Source organism: Panthera tigris, chromosome F2 (assembly GCF_018350195.1).
Source record: "Panthera tigris isolate Pti1 chromosome F2, P.tigris_Pti1_mat1.1, whole genome shotgun sequence".
Classification (NCBI taxonomy): domain Eukaryota; kingdom Metazoa; phylum Chordata; class Mammalia; order Carnivora; family Felidae; genus Panthera; species Panthera tigris.
The window spans coordinates 63586992-63599077 of record NC_056676.1 but is presented as its reverse complement, the minus strand read 5'-3'; the positions used below and the strand labels follow the sequence as shown (position 1 = coordinate 63599077).

Genomic DNA, 12086 nt, shown 5'->3' with positions numbered 1-12086 from the left:
TGAATAGAACATAACATATGACTAATATTTCTTGGAAAAGGTACAAATGTATTGCTTCTTTAGATTTGTGTGAATTACACACCCATGTAACTCTGTGAAAGATAAGTTTATCAAGACAAAACAACTGAGGAAAAAAAAGAGGTCTGGAATATTTATATGGTCACACATATCATAAGATATCTGTCAGGAATAAATGACTGGAGTATATTAAGAGGAATTCATATCATGAATTCTCAAACAAAATCTGAGTGTAAAGGCTACATACAGTAGAGATGTACATAAGTGTATGTATTTTTTATTATGGAACATTTCAAACACTGAAAAGCAGAACATTTTATAATGAATCCTTATTTCAATATATCAGTTTCAATAAGGATCAATTTGTGGCTAATTTCATTTACATCTCTGCCCACTTATCCATTATCTTTCTTATGTTGGATTATTTTAAAGTACATTACCGATACCATGTTATTCCATTCATAAAATTTTTAGACATACATTTTAAATGAACTAAGTACAGGAATTTCTTCCCATGTAGAACTAAGAGACAGGAAAGAAATCTTTACCCGTGTGTGTTTCTGTGATCTTGATTCCTTAATTTGCCTTGATGTTTTTGATCCATGCACACTTTTTTGACCAGAACTGGCTTTTGTAGTGACTTTTGAAGTTTCATTGCTAAGAACTGGAACAGATGGACAGGTCACAGATAATGATCGCTCTGCTCGTGGTTTTCTGGACGTCACTGCATGATGATGAGGATTAGTGCTGCCACTTGTCTGAGAAAGAAGAGAATCTGAACTTTCAGACTTCACAAGTCTATTGTGGAGAAATATATCAAAAACACAAATGAAGTGAATCAACAATGAGGCCCATTTTCTGTCCTAAATGTGACAACTATATCCACTGAAACATAAACCTAAGAAAAGCAAACAAGATTTCTTGCTGCTACTGCCTTAAGTAATTGACAACTATACAGTTGCTCTCTTAGTTCTTCAAATGAGTGACTAAAACATACAAAGCAAGGAACAACAAACGAGAATTTCAGCTAGGAGGAAAAGCAACGAGGAGTATGCTGTTGCCAGCCCTGTCAATTTACAACTTCTCACCTCAATCAGCTCTGGAACTCCAGGTGGTGATATTTGTAAATTTAATAATCAGCATAAGTACTTATGCTTTTCTATAAAGATAATTTTGACAAAGAAACCATAACCGATACTTATTGTACCCATGCAATTACCTGGGCAAAATAAGTGTTAAATACAAATGAAACTAAAGTTGGATCATGGTTCCATCTCTCTAAAATGTTTAAATTTCCTTTTACAAGATAGGGTCTCATATCCTTCAATTCTGCTAACCCACAGACCACAGTGTTCTTTCTTTTCCAGAACACATATCTTATTATTAGTCTCAAGTCAGAATAAAAAACATTCCTACAAAATACAGTATAGGAAATGTTAACAGATTTGCTTTTTAGGTTTATCATGTATAAAAAGTACCATGAATTTATAAAGTCCTCATAAAAATAATTTAGTTATTACATGGGTATCTGAGTGGCTCAGTTGGTTAAGCATCTGACTTCAGTTCAGGTCATGATCTCAAGGTTCGTGGGTTCCAGCCCCACATCGTATTCTGTGCTGACAGCTCAGAGCCTGGAGCCTGCTTCAGATTTTGTGTGTGTGTCTCTCTCTCTCTGCCCCTCCCCCTCTCATGCTCTCTCTCAAAAATAAATAACATTAGAAAAATTTTTTTAATTAAAAAATGATAATTTGGTTATTCCATATCAGGGAAATAGTATTCTAATATTTCTAACTGCTCCAAAAAAAAAAAAAAAAGATCTGAAAGTCTCACTTTAACATATTTCCTAATTTTTGAAAGATTTACATACATACGATAAAAATTTAAAGCTTGCTGTAGATGCCAAAGACCTAAATTTGACAAAGGTACTAAAGATCTACGAATCCAACAGAATTCAGAGTGTTTACGAAAACTTCTGTTCCAGTATTTGGACATTTTCCTTAGCTAGCAAAAAAAGGGTCTGGAAAAGTTTCTTATAATATTATGTAGTGTTTTAAGCTATATTTTACGTGAAACAATGGAAGTCCCTGTTGAAGGGGCCGGGGCAGGCAGAAAGCAGTGGGAGGAGGCAGGCAGACAGTAGGAAAGCTGCCATCCCCAAACCCCCTCTTCCACAAAGCAGTTCTGCTGCTTCTGGGTAAGCTCTCGAGTGTTGCATGACTTGACCACTTTACAGTCCATCATGCTAACAGACTGTATATTAGCATAGAAAGCAAGAAATTCCAAGTCAAGTCTTTTTATAACTTACAAGTGTAAATACAACTGCTCACGATGAAAACAAAATTCCTGATATGAAGGAATATTGATCTAAGATCTATGCAGAAAGCTACTTAAAAATAGGAAGGACTAATATGGCTCAGTCAGTTGAGCATCCAACTCTTTGGTTCAGGTCATGACCCTGGAGCTGCGGGATGGAGCTGAGCCCTGTGTCTGGCTCCACACTGAGTATGGAACTTGCTTGGGGTCCTCTCTCTCTCTCTCTCTCTCTCTCTCTCCCTCTGCCCGCTTCCCCGCTCACACTCTTGCTCTCTCTCTGTCAAAAAAATTTTTTAAAAATAAAAGTCAAATAAATAAATAAATAAAAGAATACTCTAGGCAACACTTTCTGTCAAGAGACTATTTTTATGTACTTAACATATCACCTTTTGGGGGGATAAAGGCAATTTAGATCTTTTGATCTCCTTTTCAATCGAGACACTTCAGTTCGGAGCTCACTCTGTGGAGCTTCTCCGTCAGGGACGCTTCCAGGCTCTGACAAGACTGCAGGTGATGGAAGAGGGCTCAACACCGTGGGCACCGGAAAACCCTCTCTGGTGCAGGTGGTCTGGGTTTCATAACGAATAAGACGAGACTGAAGTTCAGAAAATCCCCCGTCTCTTTCTAGTGCTTTTCGGTCATCCAAGCAATATCTGAACAAGAGAAAGACCATTAAAATCACAGTCTCCAGGACGGCAACGGCCTTCCCCTGCCAATTAGGAAACGGCAGAACATTTAGTTGAAAACCTCTTACTTTAAATTCCTAATAATTGTTGAGCAAACGGCTGACTTCCCTCACGAGTTCAGTTTTTTCTAGTCTGCTAGATGACGTGGCAAAAGATTAAAAATTTTGAAGTACGATCTGATTCCTCTTTGACTATTTCTGGGCAACAGATTAAGCTAATCCTCTGGCTTATTTTCAAAATAATAGAGTTGCTGTCTTAATACTCTTTAAATCTCTACCAACCTCTGATTCCTCAGTATGGTTGATATGTAACAACACGAGATGCTGACTTTTGTTAGAAAGGGCAAGTTTATTTTCAACACAAAGATGAAAAGGGTATAAAGGTATTCTAACTGGCTCACCAAACACAGCTCAGAACACTTAAAATTTTTCTTTGAAACTCACTTCCCCCCTTTACTGCTGATTGACAGATTTTTCTTCAAACAACTTCAACTGTCCCTGTGCATCTGGTTTCTAGCCAAATCTGATTCAAGGAATCAATGAGAAGTTAGCTCAGTGAATGCTTCTGGACATAAAGAAATTACATGTTGTTAAGTACAACAAATAAGCATATCAGGAAAATCACCTATGAGGTATGCGGCCTTGGAATACTCTTTCTTCCCTTTCTCCCCTGCTACAGCTGCATCAGGGAAACACAAATGGCTTCACATACATGATGGGTGGACCATAAAAATTAAAACCTTTCTTTACAATCCGTCCTCTTGGCTTATAAAATTCTAAGACGTTCCCTAACATCAGAACTTTGGGTCCATAAGCTTTTAGTTCAACCCCCAGGGAGTATATCATTACCCTAACATCTGATTGCCTGCCAGAGGCTTTAAGGACTTTTTCTATCCCTTGTGACACTTTCATATTTGAGTTTGAAGAGCCGGACTCCCTGGATTTATTTAAATCTGGCTCCACCACTGATTAGCTGTTTGGACTTGGCCAGATTGCTTAACTTTTATCTATGCTTCTGCTGCCTCATTTGCAAAATGAGATTGACACCAGTCATCTCCAAGAGCCACTGTGAGGATTCCTTGAACAGGAACATGTAAGCACTCAGAATCAGTGCCTAGAACATGCAAGCAAAGCAGTGAATAAATGTAGGCTGCTCTTGCTCTTATCATCGTCATCGTCATCATCATCATCATCAGCAGCAGCAGCAGGTTTACTTTCTACCATAGCAAACCTCACAGTGTGCTGATAATATGCAGCCTCGCCAGGATTTCAGACCCCGGTTGCTGAGTTCAGAACCTGACTTTAACCAATTTAGTGTAGTAGCTTATGTAAGTTGGAAGAATCATCACGCCCGGGGATCGGTCAATCCATGGCTGACCATTAAAATCACCAGAAGAGCTTTTACGAGATAGATACCAGATCTACATGCCCAGGTTTCTGATTTAACTGGTCTGGGGTGAAACCCAGTCATGCGCGTTTTTTCAAAAGCCGTCCAGGTGACTGTAAGGCATAGCTAGGACCGAAAATCTCTGATCTAACCCAGTAGTTTGCTTTCACAGGGGAGAACACTGAGCTCCCAAGTCAGAATGTGAAGTTGGGGGCCCAACGGGTCTCTCGGTTCTGTAACATCTTTCTCCAGTCTCTTGTTTAATAAAACACATTTCATTAAAAATCAGCAGTAACCCTAACGATCGCTGGTGAGTCCTATTTCTATTCTGGGCAACCGACAGAATCTAGAACAAAATTAAGAACCATGAGTGTTAAGAAAGGTTGTAGGCAAGAGGTAATGTAATGCCTGATGAGCCCAGAGAAAATTTTTGAGAAAAAAGATACAAATGAATATTTTTTTCTACTCTGAGATTTTAATTCTAACATGCAGATATTTTCCTTCCAGTTTTAACATCTCTTGATCACAGCTGTTCATAATGTCATTCCTTCAACTGAATTATGTGTACTGTGCCTGTGGACTGTGCCATTTAAAATGTCTTCAAATGATTATACAATGATCCGGTACTGAAACAAAAAGTACTTTGTAAATAAGAAAGGAACAGAAACAGAATAGCAGGGTGCACATTTGATATTAGTGAAGTGAATATTCAGAGTTGGATGAATGACTTACACTTCTAATATTTTCTTGCAAAACCATAACCAAATGCTTTTATGCATCCAAAGAAAGAAAAATACCTCCAAGAAGACGAGGCTATTTTTGTTTGGTAACTACATAACAGGCAAGGTACTGCCTGGCACACACCAAGCAATGTCAATGAAGGCAGGAGAAACTGCCAGATCTCTTGGGGTAGATGAAAGAAATCTGAAAGCAACAGGAGGCTGGTGTGGCCAACTGTCACAGTTTGACAGCAGAGTTTAATTTGTTGTTAAAGAAAACAGTGCATCTTACAATCAGTGGTACCTAACACTCCAGGATAAAATAGGTGTAAAAGCAGACAAATGAGCCAACAGAGGATATATTTCATTTTGCCTTAAGAAAACACTGATTTGTACTTGAACAGTTTATATGTATTTTTTCCAAATATTCCTTATGTCTGGGTATAGAAGAGCTCAAGGAGTCTAAAAGTTTATAGCAACATGAGAAAGAGAGAACTCTCCTTTCAGCTTCATGTTTATGTTAAAATTCCACTGGAATTTTGTTCCAAGCAGATACATTACCCATGTTGAACATAATAGGCCCCCCACACTATATACCCAAATCTTCTGGATTCATTGTGCCCACCTCCTACAACTTCATTAGTGTGATCTCCATGTCCTCAGATTAAGGACCACAAATGTAAAGGAAACTGAGTCACAGAAAAGATTTGTTTGTTTATGGGGGTGGGTAGCTCCCTATTGCTCGTTTTAAAGTCCTCAACTTCTTACTTCAACTGTTTTTCCACACGCAGACAAAAGTGCAATGTTATTGCATGTAACAGCATGTTGTTTTTGTAGTATTGCTTTCCCTACATACACCAGCTTTTTAATCCATTGTACTGCCATACCCCTAGGCTGTTTCCAATCTGGGGCCATTACGGATAAAACTGCTCTGTACCATCTTGTTCAAGTCTTCCTGTGGAGTTGTGATTTCTCTCTCTTGGGAAAATGCCTAGTGTTGGAACTGCTGAGCCATAGGATCTGAGTATGTTTAGTTTTATAACGAACCTGCCAGATCCTTCTCTGGAGTAGATCCATCATTTCATACCCCCACCAGCAATGTATGACAGTTCTGATTGTTCCATATACTTGTCAATATTCATCAGTCTTCTTTAATGTTAGCCATTTTGGTGGCTGCACAGAATTTTATTTTATGGATATACTATAATGTATTGAACCAAGCCCCTACAGTTAGACATTTCCAATGTTTCTTGTTTTAAGTAACCTTGTGGAAAATACCCTTGCATAACAACTTTCAGTGTACATCACTTTTTTTTTCATTAGGCTAAATGAATTAACCTGATGTTATAAACATTTGCGTGGGTTTTGCTAAATTACTGAGCAGCCCTCCACACAGGGTGTAACAATTACACTTCTAGAAGCCGGCTTACTCCTTCCTGTTCCTTAACTACTACTGGGACTTTGTAAGTGAAAAGCACCCTCCCCGTTGTTTCTATTTACATTAAGGATGTAAATTTAAAAGCAAATAAAAAAAGAGTTGATAAAAACAATTTGCCATGTGTATCAGTCATTTGTATTTCCTCTTTGATAAACACATAGCTCAAGATTTTGCCAGCTTTTCCACAGGGGCATTTATTTTATTTTCTCACTGGTTTGAAAGCATTCTGTAACCACAAAAGAAAATACCTTCTCATTTATGTTCAACAATATTTTTCTCAGTTTAATCCTTACTTTAAGGATTTCTTTTGTTTCTGTTGATTACTGACGCCACTGTTTTAAAATTCGGAGACATCATTCTTTTCTTTTTTAGAACAATGAATAAAAAAGTCTTCCCTGTATTTAGGACAGATGTTCCCCTACATTTTATGCTAGTTCTTTCCTTTCACAATTTTTCACTTTTAATTCTGAATACATCTGGATTTATTTTGATATTTGGTGTGAATTAAGAATCATTTTAAATTAATTTATTTTTATTTGTGTATTTAATCATGTTCTCACTATTATCTACTGAATATTTCACTTTTTGCTTTCTGATTTGAAATTCTTCCTCTATTAGATCAAAGTCCAATGTGTACTTGCTTTTTTCCTTGGACTTCCTATTTAGGTCTAGCTTTATAATAAAATTTTCTGGTTATATGATAAAATGTATTTCATTCTTTAAATAAAAGGGAGGAGGCTTACCAGATAAATTAAAGAATTATTTCATCCAAAGGTTCAAGGTTAAGAATTATATTAAATATTTACATGTATTCCTGAAGAACTGATGCCTTTAGAATATGGAATCTGTGTATAGGGAAACAAGGATGTTTCCCCTAAGTAATCAACGTTGCTTTTAGGTCCCCTAATATAGAGTATTTGCAATTTTTTCCATTCTATATGTCTTGCAAAAATACTTCTAATATTTATGGTTTTATTTGCTATTTTGAATGAGATCTTTTTTTGGAGTGTTTAAAATGGGAAATGGTTGGTTGAGAGTAAACTAGACTTGTAAATGTTTCATCACTGGCCACTTTTCAAATTCTATCACTTCTAATAATTTTTCAGGTCTCTTCTCTGTCAAACAAAAAACAAAAACAAAAACTTCTTATGGTCTCCGTTTCAATACATACAACTTCTTTAACCTTTCTTGTTTTCCTTATTTTAATTGATTGGCCCAAACAATGGTTAAAACAGAAACATTCAGAACAATGGTTGACAGAGGAAAAAAAAAAAAACCAGTGAGGGCAGTATCTTTTTCTGGCACCTGACTTTAATGGGGAGTTTAATTTTGATGCTTGAAAATAACTGGATATTTTGCCTCTAGTGTCAAACTTACATACATACTCTTTAAATGAAATAAATCTTATTCAAATATAGCATGGAACCTAAATATGCCTAGAAATGACGTGTTGGGTGACCATCTGTATTTTCTCAGTTGTACCAACGTCCTTCCAGTGTGTCTAAGCTAGAAACGCTAAAGAAATTCTTGTTATCTCCTTCCTTCTCATCCCCACCATCTACTTGGCCTAAAGTTCTTTAGAGAGCTTTAAGTTTGTAAATCTCCTTTCTATTTTCACTGCCTGGATAGTATTTTAGTCCTTCAACATCTCCTGCTTGAAATACTTCAACTCAATTTATCAAAAGCCAGTGAGATTTCTTCCAATGGCACAAACCCAAGCATATAACCTCATGCTTTAAAAATAAAAATAAAGGTTTTTTACTCCTCAAAAGTAAAGATCAACTTTCCTCCCATGTCACTAGTGACCTTCAGACGTCATGATTTGGTCTCATTACAGAACAATATGTTTATCACTCTTAGTCAGAAACAAAAATGTGGTTTCACTTCCTAGAATCTGTACCTCTGCACTTTGCTGCTACCCAGACATTGTCTTTTTTGTCAGGTAATCTCCTATTCATTCTTTAAAATTTAGTTCGGATTTCCTCTTTGAAATACTCCCAAATACTTCCTGCCATTTATTTCTTCCATCCACTCAGCAGACATCTGTATTTTAACACTACTTATATTCTACTAACCTTACGTGTTTTTTTTCTTTCTCCTCTACAGAGTATATGCTTCTTAGGAAAATAATTATCTTTTGTATCTTTAGCCCCTGAGTGAATGACCTTCAGAAAAGTATTTTTAAAGTTTATGTGAAATAAACATTAAGTTTACAAGTCGGGGCACCTGGCTGGCTTAGTCAGGTAAGCGTCCAACTTTGGCTCAGGTCATGATCTTCCGGTTCGTGGGTTCGAGCCCTGCATAGCTTGCATTGGGCTCTGCTGACAGCTCAGAGTCTGGAGCCTCTTTCGGTTTCCCTGTCTCCCTCTTTCTCTGCCCCTCTCCCTCTCACTTGTCTCTCCCTTGCTCTCACACATTGAAAGAAAAATTTAAAAAAAAAGTTTAGAAGCCACTCAAAATAGCATGCTTCAGGTGATCACTGATAAAGTTGCTTCTTAAACGTTAAGGTAAATCAAGTCCTTATTCATTTATGGAAAACCAATAGAAAGTAAGTTTTGCTTTATGCACGTAAAATATTTTGCAAAATGAATCATCAAGGCTTGAAAATTTATCATCAAATATTTTATCATCATTATTCCAGTTCCTGTTCTTGTGAAAATGGCAGATGCGCACATTAGCTCAGAAACTTTTAATACCTTCATGCAAAAGAATCCTTTGAAATTTTATTCGGACTGGTCAATTAAAATACTATAAAAATTTATACACAATTAATGTGTTACAAATGGGAACACATTTCATCTAATAGTTACTGAGCAATTACAATGTAATTAGTGAACAGGAACTAGTATAAATACACATTTATAACACAGGGACCACAATAATTCTGATTAAAATATCTGGTGATTAATAACAGAATGTTTAAATGCTATAAAAACTGATTAATCATCACACATAACTTTTTTTTTTTTTACAATCGAAGACAATTTCTTAATTTGTGTATGCACTGTTTTGCTTTATAACGCTTTTTGATAGACTTTCTCTTTGGCTCTGTATCTCAATTTATATCATTTTGGTACAGACACCTTTTACACTCACATAAGAAAAGCTTCATCAGCAACACACAGAAGAGTAAGATGTAAATAAAAACTTACTCAATTCCATGATAATGACATACTGAGGCTTTTTCAAAAGGTAAACCCTGAAGTTTCCGAGGACTAAGTTCCGGTGTCAGAACAAAAGTCTTTTCCCTAAAACAAAAAGTTTTTCATTTGTATTTAAAGTTTATTTAGTGACAAAGAGAAAGTTCAAGAAGGTACCTAAAGGAAGAAATCTGACTTCCTTCTCCATAATTGAATCTTCTATGGGATAAAGTGTAAGTAACATCAGAAAGCTTAAGAAGGAAATCCAACAAAGTTAAGCCTTAAGTGGGTTTGCCACCTGCATTTTCTGTGCCTCAAGTTTTTGAAGTCATGATGTTCTTTATTATTTACTTCACAAAACTATTTTGAGAAATGGATAAATCAAGAATGAAAAATGATTTATAGTGGAAATTTGAGAAGCTGCATTATTTCTGAAGGATTTTTTTTCCCGGTGTAGTCACCTAATGTTTATGCATTTAGTTAAATTCTTTTTTGTGGATGAATAAAGTTAATTTGAAATTTTTGGTAACAAAGCATTTACTTCCTACTATAAGGGATCCAGATTTTTCTTTGCCTGGAAATGCAGTCATCTTGACACCTACTTTAAGAGTTAGCATCCTGTTAAATACCAGAGGATACAGAGACTGCTGACTTCAATTCTGCTTCTGAAGTAGTTTTTCAATCAGCAGGTAGGTGAGAACTAATCATATGGTGAGCTTACATAAAATATTCATGCTCAACCCCATCCACATGCAGACCTGCAGGGGTGTATCAAAATCTCAGGAAGAAAAAGGTCACTGCAATTAGGTTAAGCTCTTCTGATTATTCTGGTAGGTACCCACTCCCACCAACCCCTGCTTCTCTGCCTGAGCTGAGAGGCACTGTTCCAATGCTCAGGATCATGTTCCTGATGGAGAATAGGTTATATGGGAATGGGAGAACAATGCAGTGGTGGCCTTTACATAGTCAATAGAATGAAAACTTGGAAATGGCACATAGAAAGGCAAGCAGGTTGTACAGTACCATAAATACTTGTGCTCTCTCACATTTCCCCCACTATGGCTTTAGTAATAAAAACTGCCCGCTTGCCACTGAAAATTACCTAGGTTGCTATTAATAAGCATTTGAAATTATTACATTAAAATGTAAGGCATATGCTAAGTAATGAGCCCTAAAAACAGAATTATATTCTAACGCGTCCATTTAAAGTGTTCCACAAAAAGTAACACTAATTAGTAACACTAATTTAATGACCCCAGTATTTTGATGACTCATTATTAAACGAATGACTTCTTGATATAAAACAATTCAGGCACCTAGCATTTCACTTCTTCCCTTTACCCATGTGTCTCATTTCTTATTTCAACCCTCTTAGCAACTTTATGTGTTTTTCTTTAATTTTACTCAGAACTTGTTCTTTCCAAAAGAAATGTTTCAATAAATATGTATTTTGTCAGTGTTTAATATCTCTCTGGTATACACACAGGAGTCATGCCTATACTTTAACATTTCAACAGCTCCTTGCATACGCAGACATTTTAGTAAGAATCCACAGGTTCCTGATTCGTTGTTATGAAAGCTCATGGTTCGACTTTAACATTAGTAGAAGATATATTGGATAATGATGTCATTCTAACACCAAGGAACCATATCAGATTTTCCTAAGTAAACTGCCCACAAATTACCAAAAAAAAAAAAAAAAAAGTGTATCTCCACTACGAGTATATCCTCCATCAGTGCATTTAGAAAGACATTCTGTTCAAAAGAGCAAAATCTATATAATTCAGTTTTGGCAAATCCATTTGACTTTGTCAATTCACATTTAATGATCCGGAAGGACAATAATCCAATAGCTAAATAAATGAAAATGTGTATATAATTCTTCACTTTCTTGATTCCCATGAAAAAGATTATCAATCTCTCAAAGTTATGAGGAAGGAAAAATCACACAATTTTTACGTCACTAAGATCATTAAGTCATTAAGACCCAGAATTATTAAGATCCTCAAGTTTTCAAAGTTGTTCCTTTTCTCTCTCCCTCTCTCTCCCTCCCTGCCTCCCTCTCGTGAACATGCACATAAAGGCAATGAGCTCCGGGATTATTTGTGAAATATAACTACCTTGAAAGAAATGCCTTCCAAAATTTACCTTTAAAATCAATATTTGCCAAAACAAGTTTTGTAAAAGTGATTAAAGTGATCTATAATTTTTAAGGTCCTCTGGGAGGTTTTCAAAATAATGGATTAACATTAAAAAGAAATCGGGATGGTGAACAAATGATTCAAATCTCATGAGTAACCGATGTCACAATTTTACCTATTCATTAAGTCAACTTTAGCAACATCTAGTATTATATTAACTAGTAACTTAGTGGAAGTTGTCTTGG

The 12086-nt window shown here is 36.1% G+C and overlaps 1 protein-coding gene across 3 annotated transcripts in view; it reads right to left on the bottom strand.

Moving 5' to 3' along the window:
* LOC102949163 (MDM2 binding protein) overlaps nt 1-12086 on the bottom strand; it is a 91441-nt gene that overhangs the window by 11917 nt on the left and 67438 nt on the right. For 2 of the 3 annotated variants that reach the window (XM_042973539.1, XM_007075591.3), the window contains exons 17-19: nt 9713-9808; nt 2718-2984; nt 567-816 (exon numbers count right to left, since the gene is read on the bottom strand). In XM_042973539.1, the coding sequence (XP_042829473.1) occupies nt 567-816; nt 2718-2984; nt 9713-9808 (613 nt within the window). The remainder of the gene's footprint in view (nt 1-566; nt 817-2717; nt 2985-9712; nt 9809-12086) is intronic. The other variant, XM_042973540.1, reaches the window with a different exon arrangement.